Source organism: Girardinichthys multiradiatus, chromosome 10 (assembly GCF_021462225.1).
Source record: "Girardinichthys multiradiatus isolate DD_20200921_A chromosome 10, DD_fGirMul_XY1, whole genome shotgun sequence".
Taxonomy (NCBI): Eukaryota; Metazoa; Chordata; class Actinopteri; order Cyprinodontiformes; family Goodeidae; genus Girardinichthys; species Girardinichthys multiradiatus.
The window spans coordinates 1,660,738-1,686,917 of NC_061803.1; the positions used below are offsets into that span (position 1 = coordinate 1,660,738).

Sequence of the window (26,180 nt, forward strand, 5' to 3'; positions counted from 1 at the left end):
GACATGCATTTTCATTCCTTTACTCTTCCGCATCCCACAATGCAATGCAAACCTGCCCACAGGAAGGCGTTTGGATCAGGCTTGCAGCAAACCCCTGGTAGCTGTGTTGGGTCAAGGTCAGATCACATTCACACCATAAACGAGCCACTCCAGAGAACCGTACGGTTTGGTTCGCAGCTGCACAAACAAACCGGACCAAGGGGGGAAATGAACCGGTTTGTTTTAAACAAACTCAGATGTGAAAACATCCTTAATGTTTTAATGTAAAGCTGGATTGTTTGACTCAGCTCAGACAGGAAGGTGGAGGAGAAAACCTGGACTTTGAGAGGTTTATAAGATCTTCTACACGGCACCGCGGGATGGTCATGATGAAAGGTTCATTCTGCATGTCAGACCTTTTCATTTGGAGGAGATAGGCTCACCCTCACCCTAAATTGACCTTAAACCCTGACCCTAAACTCCCCAAATGGACCGGTTTTCACATCAAAATATGGTTTGGATTTGGTGGATCTCCGTTTTAACTATCACTCATTCATGTCGGGCTGCTGGTTTAGTGTTCTCACTTACAGGGATTTATTTTACGTTCAACCAAACAGTTCCTGAGTGCAACTGTTGGATTAAATGTCAGACGATTAACTTTAAGCTGCCAGCGATTTCTCGACTTTTACCCTATTGGAGCTGAATAGATACAAGATGATTGGGTCAGAGAGCCACTAAAGGAGTCAACTGCTCTGTAAAACCACTTTCAATCAGATTGGGTGAAGAGTGTCTGAGAACATCAACTTCCAAGTTTTGCCACAGATTATCCATTGGATTTAGGTCTGGACTTTGACTGGGCCATTCTAAGATATGCTTGCTGGTTGTTTGTTTATAGTCATTGTCCCTCTGGAAGGTGAACTTCTGCCCCACAGCCTGATGGTAGTGTCAAAAATCAGCTCTCAACATCTGATGTCCTGCACATTTTAGATGTTTTTCTGGTCCAACACACCTGAATCAAAAGAGTGCTTCCTTACCGGGCCTCTGTAGAACTCAATGGCATGCTGAGGAGGTCTGAAACATGCAGAATACTGGCCATTGATGACTGCTTTTCTTCCAGGATTGCCCTGGATTTAGCTCCATCCATCTTCCTACCAACTCTGACTACCTTCCCTGAAGAAAGGCATCCCCACAGCATGATGCTGCCACCACCACAAATGACAGGGTGACAAATTACTGTTCCAGCACACAGTTGTTTTCATGTGGACAACAAGCTCAGCTCTGGTCTCCTTTGACCAGAGCATTAGATGACTTCTAAAGGCTGGACTGGATTTTATTCTGAGACATTAAAGTTAAGGAGGCTAAATAAAAATGTAAGCCACACTTTTCAGAGTTTCAGCTGTAAAACACATTTGAAAATAATTGTTCTTCCATCTGCCGCATAAAATCTCTCCAAGATGCAGTGAAGTTTGTGGTTTTAACATGAAAAAGTGTGCAAAAGCAAATAAGAAGTGAGTTAAATGTTCCTCTATCTGCTCAAGGTGTTCTTTTAACGGAGTGTCATCATCACCATCATCCAATCACACTCCTGTCCTACACAGGAGTGGTTGGAGCCGACAAGACTCGGACATCTCTCTATGAAAACTTCAAAAATGCTGCTCTGACTCCTCTTGGTTCTCCTCCATTATGGATGAGCAGAATGACAGACCACCTTGGGGAGAGGCAGACTTTCAGGGTTAAAGACAGAAAAGAGGAGGTGGGACAGGAGCAGTGCTTGTTAATGCTCCGCAGCATTTCCACTGGAACCCTTGCAGCATAAAAACACTTCATCCCACATCCTGATGAAGCAGCAACACGGACAGATATGGTCCAAGTTTTATAATTGTCCCTAACTAATATCATTAGTTTAAGAGTCTGGCAAATGAGCGATCTTGTGTGCAGCTTTGCTCCCTCGCTGGATGAGGCTGAGCCATGGCAGATGTCTTTCCAAACTATTTAACGTCTACATCTCATTTCCTTGTAGGCCATTACAGTAAATCCACATTACAGAGTGCTGTCAGAGCTGCTCTGCCTGACCTCACATCATTACAGCCTGGCAGACACAAACACACACACACACCATGCTGGAGACTCATGGACACACTGCCATCTATGGGTAAAACATACCAACTCTAATGAGGGAGTTCATACATCACTAGAGCGAATAACAGCTTTCACTCTCTCAAAGCAATAGAAATAACAGCCGTCTGTATTATATGGAGGTGAATAAGCTGCTTGGGTCCATTAAAACCGGACTCAACACAAATCCATAATACTGATACTTTATTAGCAATTCATCAGAACCGACCAATTATGCAGAGATTCCCTGTCATTAAATGCTAAAAGTGATCATAACTAAAGGAATGTTACGTCAAACAATCCCAGCTGGTGCTAAATCTTCTGAAACAACCAGGAACTGCCTGGGAAGGTGAAGGAGAACATTTCATGGTACTTTTTGTTCTCTAATGTTCCTCAAAGAACCTCTAAAGCCAAAAACAGAATACCTGCAGCTATATTGAGATTAAATCACACACAGCTGGACTCTAATTACTGATTAAGGGACTTCTGAAGGTTATTGGTTGCTCTGGATTTTATTTTTCGGGTCTCAGGCTGAATAAAATTACACGCCACAGATTTCAGACTTCAGACCGTGCATCATTTTCCTTCCCCCTCCACAACAACTACTTAATGTTGGTCTATCGTATACAATCTCTCTGAAACACACTGAGGTGTGTGCATGTAATTTGACAAAATGTGAAAGAGTTCTGAATATTCATGTGAGGCTCTGTCCTCGGACTGTTAATGCAGCACATTCTAACTCCAATCATGCAGCAACACGCAGGAACATGCAACTCAATCCTACAAGTTCAACAACTTCCTGCATATGTTATTTAATCAATATCAGGGCCAATTACGCAGGAGATGAGAGTGTTATTACACACTCAAGTTCAGATGCAGCTAATCACTGGAGATGACAGCAAGGTTCAATCAGCACCACCTGCTCCTCACTTCTACAGAACAGTCACTGAGGCAAACGGCACCGTGGTACATTTTGTTTTCGAAAACTCTTCAAATTCACCTTGTGAGTGTTTGCGTGTCAAGATCCTGACTCATTCATAACCACAAACAGGCTCAGTGTGCTGTAGCTAATGAAGCCTGTCACCAAAACTTGTCAGAGTTTATTAAGCAGCTTTTAATTGCCTTAAGTTCTCTGCAGCGATGCCAGCTTTCTTGTTTTCCCCTCTGTCAGCAGAGGAGTCCTGCCTATACGGCGGCAGTGAGACGCTGAGACGTTGAAATAACCCCCGCTGTTGCGGTGATGAACCTTTCAGCAGCACCACTGCTCATCAGATCACCTGTCTGGTTCCTGACACATGTAAAACACACATACACACACAAAATCATCAAGCGGTGAACTTCCAGGAAGTAGTGTGCAACGGCTTTGATGCCCCCGCCCAAAAAAAACATCACGACACTTCTTTCCATATTCATTTTACATGAGGAGAAACTAGAAGCACAGCACTTCACAAGCTTTTCACACATGCAGAGGATGAAAGAGACCCAGCAAAAACACTCCAAAGTACTTTTGTGTTCTGTGTTTTTTTCCCATCTCTATTATTTTCTCAGTGACAGCAGATCAGTCACACCAGCCGCAATATCGGCCAAAACAGCCTCTCTCAAAGGATGGGCAAAGGTTTTAATCCAATCAAACATTCAGGTTTATGGATTAATAATGTACAAACAACAGATCAGGAGGACGAGAAACCATGTGAGATAGGACAGGAAAGGTGAAAACATGAAGGAGATGGGGATGAAGAAAGGACTTCACCCGGTCTGGTGCCAGAATTTAACATTTTAATCACACTCAGCTGAAAAACAAAAAAATCACATTCTTGTTCATTTATTTTTGTTGTTGACAGAAGAGAAAATAAAAACTAAAACAAAAGTGGATTCTCTGAGAGGGGCGTATCTTCCTCACACTTTAATCTCCTCTTCCATTTTCAATCCAGGATGAAGCACAGCTCCGGTTTCGTATTTCAATTCAATTCAGTTTATTTATATAGCTCCAATTCACAACACAAGTCGTCTCAAGGTACTTCACAACAGTCAGGTTCATACATTCCTATTAATCCTAATCATTGAACAGTTCAGTCAGATTCAGTTATTTATTTATAAAGTTTTTCTATCTAAGGAAACCCAGTAGATTGCATCCAGTCAGTGACTTGCAGCATTCACTCCTCCTGGATGAGCATGTAGAGACAGTGGACAGTCACTGGCGTTGACTTTGCAGCAATCCCTCATACTGAGCATGCATGTAGCGACAGTGGAGAGGAAAAACTCCCTTTTAACAGGAAGAAACCTCCAGCAGAACCAGAACCAGGCTCAGTGTGAGCGGCCATTGTAATCTAACTAAAAAAGCTGGGTCGTTGGTGTAAGAGCAGCTAAAGTCCAAATTACGAATAATATTTGGTTTTCGCTGGTAATCCTTCTGATAAAACTAAAAATCAATGAAAAGTAATGAAATCACACATTTAGGTAAAGTAAGATAGGAGGAAAGAAAAATCATATTTCAGACTTTATTCTTAGCAGAATAGAGTCTGAAATAGTACAAAAAACCTCAGCAGGTGTAATCAACACACACATAAGTAAAGATTTAGCAAGGATACGGTGGAATCTTGAGGGTGTGAATATATATAAGTCTGAGTGTGTTTGCAAGAATTAGACTGTCAACACTGATAGAAGCGCCATTGTCCTTGAGAAGAAAGGTGGAAGTTTTATCAATCGGCTGCATAGTCCTATCATCACACAGCTGGTAGGGGAGTGCTGGGGAAGAGCGTCGTGTTTATAGAACATCCAGGAGATATTTTGTCGATAGCCAGTTAGCAGATGTTGCCAAGGCCACATTGGGACGCCAGCTTTAGAAAAACAATAAATGTTGTGGTTCAGGCCGTTGTGAATTTCCAACCACCTTATCAGTTTTACTGGTATGTCTCAATTGCGAATCCAAATAGCCAAATTTCTGGTACTTTCCGCAGATCTTGAGCGTACAACTTCTCCAAGATTATAGTAATCCTAGCCATGCTAACAGCGCTAATATAAGATGCTACAGTTTAAATTGCCAACTCTGTAAACATTTTGTGCTTGTTGTACAGCAGCTGCTCTCTCACACAGAGGTGGGATGTTTGACCTCTGTTTTCTATAAATATCGCTACTCTTATAGGTTATTTTATTACAGAAACAGGCTTCAGCAGGTCCAAACGTTACAAAAACTGGAGATCAAACACTGGCCACAAAATTGGCCTGTTCTGTGTATCTGTGATGATCCCCCTCCTCTAGGTCAACAAAACAAGTATAATAATATTCTGAAGACAAACCTTTAATATGAAGCCTTAGTTTTCAAGCTCAAAGCAGCAGAAAAATAGCAAATCCATCATCTCTACAATAACTATAATCAGAGACAGAAAGAAAGCAGAGTTTGTCTCTGGTAACGAATGTATGTGAATCTGATAGAGGTTCACGTGCATCTAATGCATCTTTTCACCTTAAGAGGCATGAACGGCCTGATTTCTGGTGCGTGAACAGCTGCATGGTTTTCATTTTAAAGCACACATATCTGATTACCCCTGATATCGTCTTCAGCTAACAAACTCCTCCAACTCTTCATCAGTATGCTGGATGTGAGCTTTCACAGCTGGCTGTATGGAAGGTAAAGGCTTTGTCTGGTCCCAGAGGAAGCAAAAGAAATGAGGAGGAATCACGACTGAGGCCTTTGGAGACTTCTCCTTATCTGCTGCACCACTGTTTGTCAAATACAGATGAGCCTAGCGGAGAGCCAGAGAGGCAGCTGTTATGGAGACGTTACAAGCAGAAAAAGAAGTTTTGATCTTCAGAACTTTGGCACGTGGGTCCAATCTTTGATGCTGCTTCAGAAAGACTGTTTGCTGACTGAAATGTCAACTCAGCATCTGACAGTGTAAAATGTAAAGTACTGAAAAGGATTCAAAACAACGAGAAGGAGATGCAGAAGTCTGGTTTATTAAACATTTGAAATTATCGCAGCAGAGAAAATTGATGCCTGAACGTCTCGGAATAAAAAGCAACATTTTAGCCATCCTTTGTCTTCACTAAATATTAAAATATTTAGACTGAGAACTAAAGGATGAATGTGGATTAAAATCAGGAGGTAAACGTCCACAAAACCCTAATCCTAACTATGAAAAGGCCTAAAGGTTACAGTGGTCAATAAAATGTACAACTTAAATTATGTAAAAACCAAACAATGTGTTGAGAAAAAGTGAAGAATGGAGATAAAGTGCAGCGAAACAATCCAAATGTGACAGAAATGAGCCCAAAGGGTCATAAAGAAAAATGACAATGCAGGGTCAAATCAGCAAAATAAGACGAAGATGAAGAAGATGAAGCAGAAAAGGAACGCAACAAAATCTAAATCAAACACACAATGGTTAAAATATGACCTGAAATAAACCATAAGAAAATAAAAACTAAATGTGACACAAAAAACAGCAAAAATGCAGATGAGACAGAATTTATGCCAGAACCCTAAAACTATATAATTTTGACTGAAAGATGACATTGGTGCTTCTTGGTGATCATGGAGAACATCTAAAATCATCCTGGTTGTCTTAAGACCTTCATTTTTTAGCTCAGCTGAACCACTTTGTTTGACACTGAGATATACAGTTTCTACTGCAGGGGGCGATGATGCGCTGTTTAGTATAGGGCATTTCAGAGAAGAAGAAGGACAGAACTAGAGGGATTTTTCAGGCAGTTTCTGTGTCTGTTCTTCCTGTATTTGTTTTAAAGACAAACATTATTTTTCGTCCTCTGCACATGATCTAATCCTTCCTTTTCTTTGTCTGTTTCCTCCAAAGGGCGGAGAAGCCCTCCCCCGACTTGTTGCTGTGTGCTGTCAGTCAGATGTGTATGATAGCGGGAAACCAACAGACGGAAACATAATTGAAACAAATGTGGGCAACAGAAAATGGGAGTGAGCGTGTCTTCAGCTTAATGCAGAGTCGCTACAGGAGCAGCAAGCCTGGCTAACTGCATAGCTAACATCAGATTGACGAGCTCCCAACATTATTTTTCTTCAATTATGAGTTTTGCACCAACTACTGAAAAATGGCTGCTATAGACCATCGCTTCTTCTTTAGACAAACAATTGCACAATTACTTTTATCAATTCCATTTACATACAAACTACTAACATGGACTAAAAGGCACTAACAGCCCATTTCATGGACCTTTGGTGCTACTTTTAACAGAACCTTTGCTCTCTTAGCACTTTTTTACCCCAACATCTTAACTTCTCACCCCACAGCCACAAAACATCTTTACTCCATCACCTGAGACTTCCCTCTTAAGCCTCCAGGTCTTTCAAAGAGAAGACGAGGGGCACTTTAGCATACAAGAAGGATCAAGATGTTGAGAGAGCTGAGCTTTTATCTCAGCACAAGTTCAGCTCTCAGATGCAGGCAAACACACACACAACACATGGAGAGAGAAATAAAGGCTACGAGGCAGCGATAGGCAGATAGAGATTTGCAGGTTTGCTGGTGGCTCTTATTCAGCAGAGAGTTTCTGCGGCTTCTTAAAGACTCCGCTGGGTGTCGAATGAAAAGGCTCCAAACAAGCATGGATAGTTATCTGTGTAAGCCTCTAAATATTCATATCCAAATCCCAGCAGTGTCCCAGAAAGGAAAAATAAACCTCCTAATCAAGCCGAGACACATTAGTCAAAACCCAGACCCAATGCGAAACTAGATTGGTTTCCCTGAAAGGCATTGAAATTTTGCTTTATTTGAAGCTGTTATTACCTTTTTCTCTGTCTGGTTGCTGTTATTTGTCACATTATTGTGGCGCTGACCTTTCGCAGCCCTTGCACTGCCTGCTTGTAATCAAAGAACACAAGCACATCTCTCTGTACCTCATGGAAATTACTCTGAATAAGACAAGGAAGATTATTGAGAAACACACTTGTAAACTGATGCTTTCATTCTTTGTTTTTGTCTCCATCTCAGCCTTTGAACAAATATCTCCTTTTTTGCAGTAATTACACCTTTTGAATGAGCTTAAGTTAAAACCAACCTCATTTTTTGACAGAAAACCAGATATTTTCTTGGTTTTCCAAGGCATGAATTTAAAGTATTTCATCTTTCTTACACTTTCACAGTTTCAGGTTTAAACAACAATTGTTTCTGATTTTTAGATTTGTATTTCCCTGAAGCCTGCCCTTAACGTCAAACACCAGTGAAAATGGCTTTATGCAGGACTGCTGCTATTGAAATAAATTTGCATGCAAAGACACACGCTTCTTGTGTTGTTTTTGTTTATTTCTGTTTCTGTTTTTATGAATTTTCTCCTTCAGTTTAGCCATTTTCCTCCAGTTATTTTCTCGCTGACCTTACTGCTTTATGGCACATGCTACCAATCACATTCTCCAATATAAGTACACACTGTTTCTTTAGTTCATTGTCAGATCCTCCTGTTACACACACTGTGCTGCTGTTCCTCTCTTCAGGCCCTAAATATTCTTTGATTTCACATCCTGCTGCCAGCCTGTGCTCTGTAGAGAACATCTGGACTTTGTTTAATATTGAAGGTTTATTTTAACACAATAGTTGCTCGTCTACCTCCATGATGCATTTTCATTTTAGGTCCTCTTTCACCAAAACTTATAGCAGGAACTTAAAACAAGCATAAAACACACATCTTGACTTGACTGACTGACCACTGCAGGCCCGGAACACCCCACATAGCTGCAGATTTGGAGATGCTCTGACCCAGCTGCCAAGTTTGACTTCATCAAACTTATGAAAACCTTAGCTTTGCCAATTTTCCTTCTTTGAGGACAAAATGTTCATTTGCTGGCTAATATGTCCCACCTACTAACACAGATAATCAGTGCATTGACTTCACCTGTGAGTGGTCATAATGTTATGCCTGATCAGTGCATAGGAGCATTTACAAAACAAAGCTTTTTAGATAAAACTCCTGAAATTTGAACAGCAGGTGCAGCAGGAAAATGTCAAATTCCCGGATTCTGCCAGAAAATGAATTTAAGATATAAACATGAACGTTGTCTGTCAAACATTGGATATTTTAACTCTTTTCAGCTTCATCACATTGAAAAAGAGTCCTTTGAAACTTTTGATGCCATGTAATTAACTCAAAAATCAGTCAAATCCTCACCATGAAGATACAACAGTAACAGACGAGCGATCACCAGCAGATGCTCCAACTATTTCATTATCAGCTCCGTGTGTCGGCTATTGCAGGATACAAATCAGCTCGTGTTAATAAACCCCCTCAGTTGATCTCACATGATGTCAGTGATGCTTCAGGATGTTTGTAAGCAACCCACCCCCCACACAGACTGACATGAGAAAATGTGTGGAGATCTGTGGGACTGCCTCAGGTATTAAATTAAAAACCTCATAATTTAAAAAGACACTACAAAATCTCTTTCTGCAATTCAAAGAACAAACTCAACTTTCACAGCTCACTGCTTTATCACGTTATCAAACCAAAGACCTTCATGAGTACAACAACAAGGGGACATCATGTTACCCTAAAACTGTACTGACTTGAGGCTGCACACTAAAATTAAGGATATCCGTTTTTACCAGAACGGACATTTCAACCACAAACGCCTGGCAGCATCATAGATCACCTAGTTCTGCACAAACTGAAGCCAGCTGGGACCAGATATTATCCCCACCACCTCAAAGACCAAGTCACTGACTCGATGCAATCTATTGGGTTTCCTTAGATAGAAAAACTTTTTAACCAGTTTGAATAATAAACTGAATCTGACAGTATGATGGTTAAAATTAATTGGAATGTGTGAACCTGACTGGAAATCTGTATGATTGGATTGAATCGACTGTAAAGTGCCTTGAGACGACGTGTTGTAAATTGGCGCTATAGAAATCAAACTGAATTAAACCAAAACACACCCACCTTCACACACAGAAACCTTTGTGGTTGACTGGCGGTGAAAAGCATCTAGCAGAAGGTACCAGAGTACACTGATGGCCTGAAGGCATGTGTGTGAATCCAAAAACAGCCCGAGGCGAGAGTCGAGATGAATCTCCAGATGAACCAACTGAAGACTTCCGGTCTCCTTTATCCCTCCTTCCTACTCCAAGCCTCTCTCTGTCTTTAGCTAATCCAGTCTCAGAAACAGGTCCCTGCTCCATTACAAAGCTTCACGAGGGTCGGACCCGCACTAATATTAGAAATGTCAGCCTTAAATTGAGCTGCTCTCACAATTTTGCACACAACGTGTCGGTAACCAGGTATCTGAGAATCCCTTCGTAAGCTGCTGTGGTATCTGCTCTGAAGATGATTTGATAGTGAAAACAAGTAAAAACTTCATTCTAAATGGAAGAAGTGAGATTTTAAGGCAATATTTAAAAGGTTTTAACAGTGAGACAAACTGTTCCTTCTGCTAATAGAGAGATTTCTAAGAAATGTTCCTGAGATTTTATAAGACGTTTTTGGTGAGACTTGGTGAGGTGGTTCTCTACCAGCTACTTAAACACTCACTCACAGTAATGAGACTCATTACTGAGAGTTACACATTATAAAATAAGAATGTGAAATTAATTGAACCCATGGTTTAATTTCAATTTGGGCTAAAAACTGAAATGTTATTTTTATCTCATAAATTTTGAAATATTCTGGTTGTAGTTAATTGCTTAGTTTATTATTTATAATTTATTTACTTTGTTTCCCAGAGATTGTTGAAGTATATTATACTACTGACTGTATTCGATTATTTTTATGTAATTTTAATACTGTTTCAGTTATTTTAAAAGGGAGAGAAATATCTGGGAGCAATAAATACACAGTCAGAGAGTAATTCAATATTGACCAAAAAAAGCTCGTTTTCCTCCACCAGTATCACGTAGTGACCTGGTCACTATCCTGCAAGAAGAATGGCTTAAAATCCCTCTGACCACTGTGCAGGACTTGTATATGTCATTCCCAAGATGAATTGACGCTGTATTGGCTGCAAAAGGAGGCCCTACACCATACTAATAAATTATTGTGGTCTAAAACCAGGTGTTTCACTTTCATTATACAACCCCTGTTTATTGATACTGTTTGATATTTTATTTAATTTTTTGGTTCCCATCAGTACAAAGGTCGAAAGATGTGGAAATGTAAACATTTTGACTTTTAGTTCAAATTTAAACAGTTTGAGACAAAACAAATCTGTAATTTATTAGGAGATAAAAAAAAGATGTTCAGCACCACAGATTTTCAAGAACCCGACAGAAATCTGGTTTATTTTCCTGTTTTCCAGAGTTTTTATAAAGGATGAAATAACTTGAATAAAGGATGAAATAACTTGAATTTAAAAATTTTAAATATAATAAATGGATAAAATAAAACATTAAGATCTTGTATGTATTGTGCAGGAAGGAGGTTCTGTGCACTCCGCTCTGTTTGGCGCAACGTTTCCAAATTTATCCATCAGAAAGGCGGGCGATGGCACCCAGCACGTTCTGGCACTGAACAGGGTGATTAAAATGTTCATTAACACCGATCCGTCCAGGTGATGAAATCCGTCACACACCCCCGCGGCGCCCACATGGAATCGCCTTTCAGATATGAAGTGAAAGCCCCAGAAACCAACCACACACACACACACACACACCACCCACCGGGCCCCACCTGTAACAAACAATAGCTGATGTCACCTCTCTCCTGCCAGGTAAATAAATAGGGTCTGCTGAATTAATTGCCGTATGCTCCTGCAGAAAGTCCCTCACACATTTGGGCCGGTAAACAAGGCCGATCTGTTGGAGTCCGATCTGAAAGGCTAAACAACGCGGGCCGCTTCCTGGCACCTCCTTCTACGATCCGAGGCGCAACTGAACGTGTGGGCTCAAATAAGCTCAATTCACAGATACAATGACTCATTATTAGCTCTTTTACAGTTGGCCTCCTGGAACGTAAATAACTTCATACCATGAAGAACCCGCACACAAGTCACACCAGCTTCACTCCCACCCACAGCCGCTAATGCACTTTTTAATTTAGGCCCCTGATGCCCGACTGCTACTCACCTCCACTCGCTCGAGGGGACGATACTCCAAATGATCATAAAATGTGAACTTGTCTGCAAATTTATCCACAAAAAAAACATGCCTGCACATATTAGTTTCTATGCTCATATTAACCCCAAACACTCTCAGCTACTTATTTGTAAATGTTGCTAAAACACCTCCTGAACGTTGACCTATTAAACAGATTTTAGTAGCAGAGTCTTGCACATCTGAGCAGATTGGAGCACAGAAACAGCTGACAGCTCAGAGCCGCCACCGCCCATAGGGCCAGGGGCGAGGTGGAGCACGCAGCGCGGCAATAACTACAGATCCATGGGTGTAATGAATAAGTTACACAGTCTTATTAAGGCGGGCGGTGGTGACAAATGCCTCTCATTCACTCATTAGGCCACCGGCTGTCAGACGAGGCAGGAGAGACCGAGGCCCGGTGAGGGAAGCTTATTGCATTTTAAATGGCCGTGTAATCCATCTCCTTATTGCTGATGAAGTAGACCACAGGGCGGGGGGGGGGGGTTGTTTATAGAGGAAACATGCTAAGTTCCTTCATAGACCTTCAACTTTTAACTTTTCATGTTAAACTTTAATGCATTCATTGAGATTTTATGTGACAGACCAACAACAGACCAGGATTCTGGAAAGAATCTTAAAAGTGTGGCCTACATTTGTATCTCGCCCTCTTTACCCTGATACCTTTAAATAAAAGCCTTTCATAATTTAAGAGTTATCCATTACATGAATATAAAGTTAAATCAAATTATATTAAAGATTGCAGCATTTTCATGAGTATTTATCCCCATAATTCATCACAAAATGGTTTGTTTACAGGAATAAATGTTAATAACAGCTGCTTCACTGGGGGTCTTATTACAATACAGCAGATCAGGAAACAGGAGATAAATAAACATGTCAATTAAGTCAGGATTCCAGAAAATACCTGATGATGCACATTTGATTTAATTTATTTAAAATGGGGCAGTGCAACCTTGGCTAAAACCAGTAAATGTGCTGGATGTAACCAATAGGCTGGTATCCAACCAGACAGGTTGATGGAAAATTAAAAACGAAGATGAGATAACTGATACAAAACACCAGGGATGAAGACCAACATCACCAGAACCAGACCCAGGCACACAGAAGTTAGAAGTGTTCACAGGTTTAGATAACGTTTCAGATTAACATTAAAATGCACACACCCTGCACATAAACTGTTTAGAGTTTTACCTTCAGGTGGCGCTACAGAGCTCTGCTCACTAAAACCAGCCGCCACAGAGACAGTTTCTTCCTCCAGGCTGTTTCTCTGATGAACATTTAATAGAGAACAAAACAACAGCATACAGATGTTGCAAATGTACCTTTTTATTTATATATTTGTACATTGTAAATATGTTTATTCTGCAAAAACAAACCCAAAGAGCAAAGTGTACCGGAGTCAAATTCCTTGTTTGTATGTACGAACTTAGCAATAAAGCTGATTCTGATTCTGATTCTGAAAATGCAACATGAAGACGACTCACTTAAAGCTGGACATCCATTTCTTCTCCCATATGTTATATATATGTCCTGTACATGTCTGAACATGTTTCCAGCCTTTTACTGACAGAACATTATGTCCAAATGTTGTTTGTGTATGTTGTACCTGACAGTTGTCATCCTTTCACCCAAACCACCTCCACTCCTCTGAAAAACTCATCAAAAGAGGTGAAGCAAGCTCATGCAACTTCGTAAATATATAAGAGGTCCAGATTTGTAAAAATTTGTAAGATATCACATGAGCACTAAACATGGTGACATAAAGAAAGGTCTAAAACAGCCTATAGATGAACATGAGGAGATAGCTAATACCATAAGGCTTTATCTAGCCAGACTAACAGCCTCCTCGGCCTTGACTGATATTCTTAGGTAACCACAGCGTGCTCAACAGCACCAGCTCAGGATCCCTATCCGCCACGGGCAAGTTAATCTGTTTTATATATAACACTGCATGCCAATTTCAGCCCACTGATTGGAGCGATCTGCCACCCTCGAAAAAGAAACTGAGGCCTGGCGACCATCCCCGTTAGTGAAACAATGCCCCAAGGAGGAGCCATCGCTCAAACCCCAGTTGGTCAGTCAGCCAGCCATTAAGCATCCACCTGAGAGAATGAAAGGCTTTGGAACATTATTATCTTAGAGACAAATAGCTTTCCTTTGGAGAGAAGCAGTGAAGAAGCGCTGGGGAAAGCAATGCTTTCATGCAGTCAAAGCTCTTATTTCTAAACCTCCCCTTCAATCAGTGGACCAGCGGATTTCCACCTGCAGCTCACCTTAAAGCAATAAACTGCCACCGGTAGCACCTGTTTTTGTTAAAGTACAACAGGAGAGAAGGAAGGACAAGGCTGCATCTTTTACATGAAACCAGCTGGTCAGAAGAATCAGTCAATCACATGGCAACAACACAGTGCATTCAGGGATCTTCATGTGGTGAAGAACGGGATCTTCATGCACAAGCATCTCTCAGGACTGCAGAGAATCATCCAAAAACAGAAAACACCAAGGGAGCTGCAGCTGAGTGGCTGAAAATCCTTTCAGAGGTCAGAAGAAACTGGGCCCACTGGGTTGAGATAATAGAAAGGCAACATTAGCTCAAATAACCACTTGTAACAACCAAGGTAAGCATTTATGGGCCAAACCCAACCTTAATAGATCAGCCATGGGCTGCCTTTATTCGACAGGACCTGAAAACCCCCAACTGGTCATTTTCTGCCCGCTGGTTTCCATTTACTGAAGCCCATCTCTGGGGCAATTTCCTGTAGAACATCCAAAACAACCAAGACTTTGCTATAAAGAAAGCAGGTGCTGCAGTAGCTGCTACAGGAGCCTCGGAGGTTGGAGGTCTGGATACAGGTTCTGTCACAAGCTTTATTAAATATTGTTGTAAGATGTAGACGATGTGGTTAGTGTTTAATGGACCAGAACAACTAGAGAGTTACTTGGCTGTGATAGTGCAGGGTGCAGCTAGGTATCAGAGTCTCAATATGTATGATCATCACTGTCACCTTCCAGGTCCTCTGAGGTTCAGCTCACAGCATTTTCTTAAATAAATAAAAATGCACAACACTGACAAGCTGATGACGATCTCATTAAACCATATAATGTGAAGCTTACGAACATCCTGTGTTCCACTCGGGTAACATATGCAGATATTCAAGCGGGACTCAGGAACGTAAATGAACTGCAATCAACTCTCATCAAGATAACAAACACGCTGCCTTATATACAAGTACAAGCAGAGCCGGGGCATCCCCCCAAACAAACACGGATAGACACCACCTTACATGGAAACAATAATTATCGCTCCACTCAAAACAGAGGGGAAAGAAACTTGTCTTTTGTGGGATGTCAGTGGTTCTGACAGCGCCTGAGGAGCGTTCGAGAGAGCACATCTGCAGCGCTGTCATAAACAGGACGGGATTGAATAAGGCTGCGCACCGATCGCAGGGAAGCATGCTGACAGCACATGAAAAAGAGCATCAGTTCATCCCCCTCTGCATTATTTCAGCTCACCCTAAACTCTGGCCTCCAAACACACACACACACACACACACACACACACACACACACACACACACACAGCGTCGGGTTGTGGTAGTCAACATCAAAGTATGATGGAAAGAGACACATCATTAGCAGGAGAAGACAGGGGCGAGGGGAGGGGGTGAAATCATTTAGACGCCGCTGAGTAGAAGGAATTACTATGCCTGTCGGGACGAGGAAGACGCAGGAGGAAGGACGGGGAAAGACAAGAGAGCGGAGGGAGGGAGGGGTGAAAAGCGATGGAAAAGGTACAAATGATGGAAGACTGAAAAGTCAACACAAGCAAGCAGGATAATGACTGAGATAAAACACAACAGGGAGGAAAACAAAAAATCAGGAGACAACCTGAGATCCAAACATAACCAGATCTGATAAAAGACCATCTGTGGTGGCCAGAGTGACATCGATTCCTGATAACACGTGCAGCTTCTTACTGGTAGAAATCCCCATTATTCTGTCCAGGCACCCTTCATCCTGGCTGAGCTTCCTCACCTTACCATCCGGCAGCAGCTGGGCCACACAGAGGGTAGTGGTCATCTTTACATTTTCTACCTTTGCAGTTTTATTCCTTTCCTGACCAAGGATGAAAATATGCCTGGTTTGACAAACAGTGATTTAAAGTAATTTTCTGTGTTCTATTTAAAGTTCACTGCTAGGAAATATGGCCTAATTAAATATCCATCAGCGGGAGATTAATTAGAGGTATTTTGGTTTAAACTGGGGGTCATAATTCTTAATACGTTACTGCTACATATCATATTCATTTCAACTAAGAGTTATCTGGTCCAAATAGAATTTAGAAACTAATTAAATGGATATTTAGGCAATACAAGGTTCTCACACAACAACATACTAATAACTTAAATTAAACATAAGATTTGAGTTGAATATTAGTTGCTCCACATGACCAAGATGAACTAAACTGATGAGGGCTGAAAACCAACAACAAATGCAATTCTTATCCCAACCAGTAGGGGTCGCAACTGAAAAAAAACAAGACCACAGCAGGACTAGCAGCAGAGAAAGAGTCCTCCAGCAGGTCATTCAGAGCCACGCTTCATATCTGAACGGGTCGGATTTCACCGACAAGTTTTAAAACTGATGAAGTGACATCACATCTGTACTGATAGCCATCAATTAACTCATGTCTTAGTTTAAATGAAACCATGAGTTTAGCATAATGTTAGAATGGCTAACAGAGAAGAACCAACACCAAAGCGGACCATTTACCATCCTGAAAGTAACTGAAAAACGTCACAGTTGTCGATCATATGATGAGGTTATTTTCACAGGAAATGGAGGCTGGAGGTGGTGCACCAACAATGATCTTCCTGTGTGAAACACATACTGACCATGTAAAGAGTTCTGGTAATAGTAAAGAAAGGCCGCAAAAACATAAAAATATCCCCCAGTTATACTTCATTGAAGACAACTGGTTGCACTGGATTCAAATGCACAGTGGAGGTTCGCTTTTCTCCTAGTCCCTCTTAAAGTGGCTGTTTGCTTTAGCCTCCAGAACCAGCTAACTGGATTTATACTAAATGAAGACCCCAAAAGAGTCCTCTGCAGGTAAGCTATTACCTCCTCCAAACCTTTTAACAGAACCTCATTTAAAAACCCCTGAAATATCCTGTTTAAACATATGAAAATATTTCTATCAGAGTTTACAAAGTGACTTCCAGGCTAAACTTTGGCGCTCTGTAGCTGCCATGTTACCCTCAAACAGAAACCCCATTAAACAAGTGAAAAACTAAGAACACAATGACCAAAGCCAATATTTCTCTTTGAAAATGTGTAAGGAGCTGATACTGCAGTGCAAAAATAAAAGGATTTATAGACATAAAAAACACATTAACATGACAAAGGTCCACAGAGCCCATTACCTCCGTCTCACAAAAACAGACAAAAAAAGAAGCTCACAAACACATAAACCCTTGAAGCGACAGATAACCGCTCTCCCCTCTATCCCCCAAAATGCAATTAACCATTATGTGGCCCGTTATAATCTGCCGTGTTCATTTTATTTTCCCCCTATAAAAGCAGGGGCTTATCTTGCTAGTCTTTATACGGAGCAGCACTTCAGTCCCCTGGCAATGAGAAAACAAAGTCAAATCTTCTCAAAAACTGCACTTAAGGATAAGTCAAAGCGAGAAGCAGAGGAGAAACGGGCCGGCGGGTCTTCAGACTGTAAAAACCGCTAACTATTGAAGCTGTGGGACTGATACAGATGAAACTGAGATTAAATCTCATTTCAGGTCAGAGTGATGCAGGGGAAGGAGGAGACTAAGTGTCTTACCGTCGCTGCCCTGGCTGGCTTCTCTCTTCAGCATCTGCACAGCGCCCACATACTTCTTCAACTGGACCTTCAGGACTTCATTCTCCCTGCACAAACAGAGATACCCAGTGGAAAATCTTAGAAGGCTGTAACCACTGTGCATGGTTTCAAATCCCTTTCTTTCATTTTTCTCCCCAAACAGACTGAATTAGATTTGTGCCTTCAGAGAAATCCACTGTTCATGAGTTAAGACTTTTTTTTTTAACCAGAAACAAGGTTAGAAAGGCAACATTTATCTGTACAAAAACTGTAAAAGCTGCAGCAAGCCAGTGACACCAGGTTGTTTACTCTGGTTTATGACAGCATGCATTGTGGGGAGATGGTGTGAATCTTCTCCTGACATCTCGCCACCTGAGGAGCGCTGAAAATAACAGCACTTGGAATCTAATCCAGATGGTCAGGCTGAGACATATTTACAAAGATGGTCGCACAGGAATCAGATGCTCAGGCATAGATCATCACAGACATCTGTTAGGATGGACAGAAAGCCGTGACTCTTCAAAATAATCTGAGAGCTTATAATTAACTTTCGCTTGTGAATTCAAGCAGGAGGTAAACAGTTGGCAGAGTGCTGACATCCTGGTGAAAAAACAGACATACCTTCCCTGTCTAATGTATTCAATCCCCTTTTAACTATCAGTTAGTGGCATTGCAACCATAAAGGGAAGGAAAAGGATGGTATTCAGCCTGCTTTCTTCTGATAGAGGATGGACCAACTGCAGACCAACCAAGACATGGACGTCCCCATAAACTGACAGGCTGGACAAGGACAGCATTAGTCATAGAAGCAGCCAACAGGACCATGGTAGTTCTGGAGCAGCTGCAGGGATCTATAGCTCAGGTGGGACAATCTAAGTTTTAGCAAAAGGTGATCAGATTGGACCAAAAAACTTGTGTGCCAGAAAACATACAGCTACAGAGCTGTGCAAAAATATTCAGCCCCCTTGGCTTTTCATCGATGCACACTTTCTCATTCAATTGAATGGGAAAGTGTGTCCAAATGTTTTACTAGTAGTGTACACAGCAGTCAGTACCTGTGTAAAGTACCTGTGAAGGGAAATGTCAGTATAATCCAGCTAAGACTTAAATTTGTTTTGTTTTTAATCATTTATGGCAAACATCCAGTTTGCTTTATGTCACTGTCTTCATTGAGCCGCAGTGAATAAATAATGCTGTGGAGCATTTCACACCCTTCTCCTGTCTCATACCTTTGAACAGATCCTTCTGATGTTTTGTAGCCTCTCTGCAAACTTTATTTTAGCCAAAAGATGCAAAAGTGGAAAGTAAGGAAAATCCAACTAAGACAGATAAACTTTATTTCAGGTTCATCAGATTCTCTATAGTTTACTGAAAGGTTGAACTCAAGAAAACTGGATCCTGAAAATGAAACAGAAGGTATCATATCATATATGTAATTAACAGGGTTGTTACCTCACATCTTAGAAGGTGAATGAACCGGGGAACACCAAAAATGGCTTTCAACTTTAAGATGTGACATATTGTGTAAATGTCCTCTAGAAACACGTTTGTTGGATTCGCTGCAACCGTTCAGTCTAGTTAATGACATCCCATCTACAGTGGTAAATGTAAACACCTTGACTGCTACTCTACAGTTGACCTGTTGTCCACAACCATCTGTGTTATTTCTTTCTATTTAACCACCATCTGCACCATCTATGCATCCATCCATCTTTGATCAATGTGCCCAGAAAGAGTTTGTTGTTTTGCTGAGATAAATGAGTGTTTTCTGTATTAGGTTTTGCTTGATGAATTTCCCTTTTTCAGCTTTCTGTTGCTTCTTTGTTGAATTAAAAGAAATCAGAAACACATTTAGAAAACAATCCACAGGAAGAAAAGCAGCTCTTTGTGTGCCAAGAATAAATAAAGTGCTAAAAGTCTCTCTCATGGATTCAAAGGAGCAGCAGGTGCATTTGCAGCTCTGCTGCCAGCGTGCCCAAAAGCAAAACTCATAAATGCTTTTTAATTGCACTGAAATGTAAATATGCATGCTGGACAGTGGACCCAGACACAGAGCCGCTGATAAGGGGGACAGAGCAGGAGACGGTGGTCCTCTCTTTACAATCATAACTGGTTGAACACCATTGGCTTTGCGTGGGGGGAATAAATCACAGCAAAGCGGCTTTGTGCCCTTGGTGGTTAAATTTAACCGCCTTTGTCTTGCTCTGCCGCCGCCCAGCCTCCTCTTACCCCCACCGTAACGCCTCATTCTCTGTGGCTGAGATCAGGAACCCTGCTTATCAAACTCCTTTCACAACCAACAAAAGAGGAGCCTGGCAGGAGACCTCCTCGGCCCACATGACAAGCTCTCAGCGGAGCCATCCACAGCATTATCAGAACCACCCGCGGCCCAGACACTTTCTGGGCTTGATTCAATTATGGCTAATGCTTGTGAGCGAGTTTGGCTGAGACTTTGGAAGAATACAAAGCTAGTCACATTCTGATCCTACAGACTCTGTTGTTCTAGTTTAACCTTTGAATGAGCTGGCTGAATATCAAATAAATAACATTTCCTCCTTTCTGCCCACTTCTTTGAGCATTACCAAGTGACACTTTAAACTGGATTTAGCATCTTCTATTAGCAACTTACTCTAACTCAAACATCCAAAAGGCTGAAGACATTTCCAAATCCAGTATGTTTCAGAGGTTAAAAGCTTAGGCGGATAAAACAGAGCAACTTCGCTATCTTCCATTTAGCCTTCCTGTTACCAGCTCCAGGTCTTAGTTTCTCTCAGCCTGAATGAATCACAGAGAAAATAGTTTCTTCTAAGTGGATTTTTTTATATTTCCGCACCGACAAAAGAGACACTGAATGTTAATGTCAGAGTGACTCAATAGGGCTTGCATGGTGCCTTCAGTGATTGAGAAAAATATAGGATAATTGTGTTTTAGACCAGCCCTCTACATGTCAGAGCAAACTTGGTACCTTAGGAAGAGGAGGTCCGAATAGCTAGAAACGTACCTCTGAACTGTCAGCAGGTTGTGCTTTGTTAGACTGGTGGGAAACCATGTGTCTATCAGGTCTGTGGACGCCGGACGACAGTAATGGAATATTTTTGGGGCAAAGTGACGGATGCCGGCGCAGACAAGAAGAGTAAAAAACACATTAATAAGTGTTCAAAAAAACCGATCAAGATCCACCCCCTGCAGGTCATGAAGATAACATGATCTGACCTGTCAAAGGGCCAACTGGGAGAAATCAGACTTTGCTTTCATGCACAACATAAACATGCTGAGCACAACTTTCATGAATACAATGAAGCTTCTGTTATCAGGTTTGCAGCCTTATGATAGGAAGAAATACATCTTCTCAGGGCTTTAGAAACCAGACATATAAATAACCATCAGAGTTCTGCTTCAACAATCTTCCAAGCTGCTTCATCTTCCCTTGTATCATGAAATGCTCTCAGTCCAGAATGTGCTTCCAATTTTGACACATGCTGCCAATGGAAAGCTAACTTAGCAAGAAACTCCTCCGTTTGTCCTGCTGAGAATCATTTATTCAGACTCTCTAAACCAAACAATATAAAACTTCTTTCCCAGGTTACAACGCTCAGGAAATTAACACATTTTGTTGAATTATTGATCACTCTGATACAACTAAAAGGCTTTCAGATAATGTAATGTGGTCACCTTTTGCATTATTTAGCACAGAAAACAGCCTCCACCAGGAGGAGCAAGCCACATGTTTTCACAGCAAAAAAACATACTAACCCTGTTAGGAACGCTGTGTCAACTTCAGCCACGTTCTTCGCTGAATATCAATCATCATTATTGACTCCTATGCTTTGGGTTGATTTGTGATTCTGACCTGACCATCCCTGTGGTAATAACTGTGAGCGAAATAAAGCAGATGTCATGTAAGGAAACGAGACCATGTATTTCTGGGATTTTAGGTGTAGAGAAAAACTTGTGGACAAGTAACAATAATAAATTTAAACAACTAAAATAAACATTGCTTCACTGAGACCTCTTAAGTGATTTTTTTATTTCCATCTGTCGAAACAGCCACCTGTAGTTCCCATTAAGGCTGCAATGATATCAGTTGCAATTGTGCATATTTTCTGAGCTTCAGGGTGGAACAGTTGGTAGCACTGTTGCCTTGCAACAAGAAGGTCATGGGGTTGAATGCCCAGCCGGGGGTCTTTCTGCATGAAGTTTGTTCTCCCCGTGCATGTATGGGTTCTCTTTGGGTACTCCAGCTTCCTCCCACAGTCCAAAAACATGAGTATTTGAGCATAATTGGTCTCTCTAAATTGCCCTTAGGTGTGTGTACATAGTTGTCTGCCCTGTGTTGCCCTTTGATGGACTGGTGACCCTTCCAGGGTGTATCCCACTTCTCGCCCAATGAATGCTGTGGGTAGGCACCAGCCCCCCCACGACCCTGAACGGACAAGCGGGTATAAACTCCTCTAGCATTCTGGGTAATGTTCTTAGTGTCCAGCGTGAGCATCTGCTGCCCTGAGACTCTGTCCAACTGACTAAATACGACATTAGCATGAAAAATGCAAGTTCATAACATCTGGAATATATTAGCCCACAGTTATTGCGCTCCAAACAGTCCTTTGTGATATGAATATTGAACATGCTGATATTGCCATGATGATATATCGTACAGCCCTAGCTCCCATGTTATTTGGTTATTTATGTGGGGCTGCATGGTGGCACAGCTTTTAGCATTGGTGCCTTGCAGCAAGACGTCCAGGACATGTTGCAGGTTCTGGAGAATGCAAACTTTATGCATGGGAGTTTGTATGTTCTCCCAGTGCATGTGTAGGTTCTCTATAGCTACTTTAGCTTCCTCCCACAGTCCAAAACATGCATGCTAGGTTAAGAGGTATCTCTAAATCAGCCTTAGGTAACATACAACTATAGATACACATAGTGTGTGTATCTATGGTTGTCTGTGCCTTTATGCTGCCCTGCAATGGATTGTCAACCTGTGCTGGGTACAACTGGTTTGCATAATGGTGCAAAACTGTATATATAACTCTATAAGACCTCTGGTACCAAAACTGCTTGAATCTCTTTGGTTCAGTGGTCAAGAACTTTCCAGACTCAGAGGAATGATAGTAAAAGTACTGAACAAAGTACTGAACATCTGTGCCCTGCTGACTGAAACTACAGGTTTACATCCATAGACTACTCTATATCCTCAATGTGAGATACCTCCAAATCCCTTAAATCATTTCATGCTTCTAATCATCAGTGGGTTCCTGCAAATCTAACTTTCTCAATCTGTCCTGCTATCCGCATCTGCAGCCTTCATGCTCTCATCCTGCATGGCACCGGACGTACACGGTGGTCATTAACAGTAAGAACCTGATTAAGAACGAAACTCTTGAGGATGGGCCTGATAACTGCTGAAGTTATCTCAAGTACTGCTGGAACCAGGAGAGAAGGTTGTATGATGTTAGTGGTTGTGTGTAAAAGTAACGGCGAGAGAAAGAAAAGCTTCGTTCCTTAGAAACAGAAACAATGAAACTGTAGCTCTTCTGTGTGCAAATAAAGGAGATGGTGAAAGAGCAGGTGTGTGTTTAACAAATAAACTAAATGTTTAGCTTGAAAGACCAAGAGCACAAATGTAAGGTTTAGGAAAAGGTTTTGTAGGAAGCAAATATTGAATATTATCAGGAAGAGAAGAAAAACTAGGAGAAAAGCTGAAGCTAACGTACTGGCAGTAATTACTGGAGCTGAAATAAGGGCTCTGTTTGTGTCTTTATTTTCCTCCATCTCTGTTGGGTTCCCTGCACTATTTCACTTTACTAGTGCTGGGCTCAGTAGTTGTCTTAATTTGCTGCTTGTTCAGGTAAAGTCTGCTTTGTTTGGAGGTTGTAAATGAGAGCTGCAGAGATGCCTGCAGGGACAGAATAAGGCTCCCGAGTGCAATTTACACCCAAGCGTCCCAGAACAAACATAGAAATAAATAACTTACAAACAATTTAAGGCTAGTTTATTGGGTTCAGTTCTGGATGTTATTACCACCCCACCCAGGAAAACGTGACTAACAGACGTACCGCCTGGAGAAATGTACCAGCGCCAGCTAAGAGAAAAAGGCATCTGCTCCAGTTTCTTATTGGTTCTGGTGGGTGTCAGCACGAGTCCGGGTCCGCCTGTCCGAACGCCCCTGTTCCCTGTGACAAGAATCCCATTCCTGGCCCAAGACCACACAACGGGCCAGCGAGAGGCTGGCTGGCTGCTTTGCCAACTGATGCCTAAGAAGAGGCGCAGGAGGTGGTTTTTTTGTCTCTCCCCCACCATCCTTGAAAGACTGGACATGGGACATCCTGAGGAAATTCATTTTAGTTTTGGTTCTTTGTTTTTAAGGTTAGATTCTGGTCAGTAAGCTCATATCGGACAGCACCAGCAGTCCAAGCTGTTCAACAATAGGTTGTCTGCTCTCAGATATCAGATACTCATTATCGTTGAGGTTCTGATCTGCTGAAGAAGAGCAGACTTTTTTGATTAACTAAATAGTCTGTTAGTCAATGTTTTCAAGCACCTACAGGGCTATGAAAAAGTATTTACCCCCCCTTCAGATTTCATTCAAAGATAACCAAAGTAAATAGAAAAGGTTTATCAATCAGGATTTTATTTATTAGATTCAGAATCTGCTTTCTTGCCAAGTTTGTTCAGACAAACAAGGAATTTGACACTGGTACACTTTGCTCTCGATGATAAAAAATATCTTTTGAAAGGAACATATAAACACAACTGACTTTACAATAGAACATAATGTGAGATCAGTCCAAGTATGCATGGTGTTGTTCTGGGAACTCTGACTGTCACATGTTCATCAGAGAAGTAAAGTCTCTGCTGGACCTTCTTCTGAACATCGTCTATGTGTGAAGACCATCTCAGGTTTCAAGAAATAGTGGTTCCTAGGAACAAAAAGTGGTCCACAGCAGACACATTGTTGTTGAGGATGGTGAGGGGGGTATGTGGGGTTGGTGTTCTCTAAAAGTCCACCATCATCTCCACAGTCTTGAGTGGATTCAGTTCCAGGTGGTTCTGACCACACCAGTGTATCAGCCGATCCACCTGCTGTCTGTATGCAAACTCATCACCCTCCTGGATCAGACCAATGACAGTGGTGTCATCTGCAAACTTCAGGGGTTTCACAGACGGGTCCGCTGAGGTCCAATCAGCTGCTGGTCCTTGGGGTCCACTGACAGGTGGAGGCCGGGACTTTGAGCTGGATGAGCTTCTGGTGGAGGATGTCTGGTATGATGGTGTTGAAGGTGGAGCTGAAGTCCACAAACATGATCCTGGCGTACGTCCCTGGGTGGTCGAGGTGTTGCAGGATGAAGTGTAGTCTCATGTTAACAGCATTATCTGCCGACCTGTCTGCCTGGTAGGCAACTGCAGGAGTCCAGCAGGGGGCTTGTGATGTCCTTTAGGTGCTTCAACACCAGCCGCTCAAAGGATTTCATGATCACTGATGTCAGGGCTACAGGCCTGTAGTCATTTAATCCTAGGATGGTGGGTTTCTTAGGAACCGGGATGATGGTGGATCGTTTGAGGCAGGAGGGGACCTCACACGTCTCCAGTGACTTGTTGAAGATCTCAGTGATGATGGGGGTCAGTTGGTCGGCGCAGGGTTAGAGGCATTGTGGGGAGACATTATCAGGTCCCGAGGACTTCCTTGTTTTCAGACGCTGAAAGAGCCTGTTTACATCTTCCTCTGAGATTCTTAGTGCAGGCTGGGGGTCTGAAAGTATGGGTGTGGTTGTTGGCAAGAATCTGTGTCTGAATGGGATGAGGAGGAGTTGGGTTGAGGTGTGAACTGCTGCTTTTCATACCTGCAGTAAAAGCCATTCAACTGATTTGTCAGGTGAGGATTCTGGAAAAGGTCTCCTGTAAGCAATCAGGTTTCTCAAACCATTCCAAGCAGCAGAAGCGTCTCCATGTGAGAAGCTTTTCTTTAGCTTCCCTTCACTGCTTTGATCTCCTTGGTCAGTTTGTTCCTGGCCTGCTTATTCAGGGCCCGGTCCACACTGCTGTGAATCTCTTCCTTATCCCTGTGCAACTGCCTCAGATGAGAAGTGAACCAAAGTTTATTGTTATTGTATGCGCAAAAGGTCTTGGTCTGCACACACATGTCCTCACAGAAACCAAGGTATGATGTCACCACCTCA

General features: G+C 41.9%; 1 protein-coding gene across 2 annotated transcripts in view; it reads right to left on the reverse strand.

The window, feature by feature from the left end:
- Positions 1 to 26,180, reverse strand: part of snx29 (sorting nexin 29) — a 152,323-nt gene that overhangs the window by 101,489 nt on the left and 24,654 nt on the right. For both annotated transcript variants that reach the window (XM_047377283.1, XM_047377284.1), the window contains exon 14: positions 17,986 to 18,071. In XM_047377283.1, coding sequence (XP_047233239.1) covers positions 17,986 to 18,071 — 86 coding nt within the window. The remainder of the gene's footprint in view (positions 1 to 17,985; positions 18,072 to 26,180) is intronic.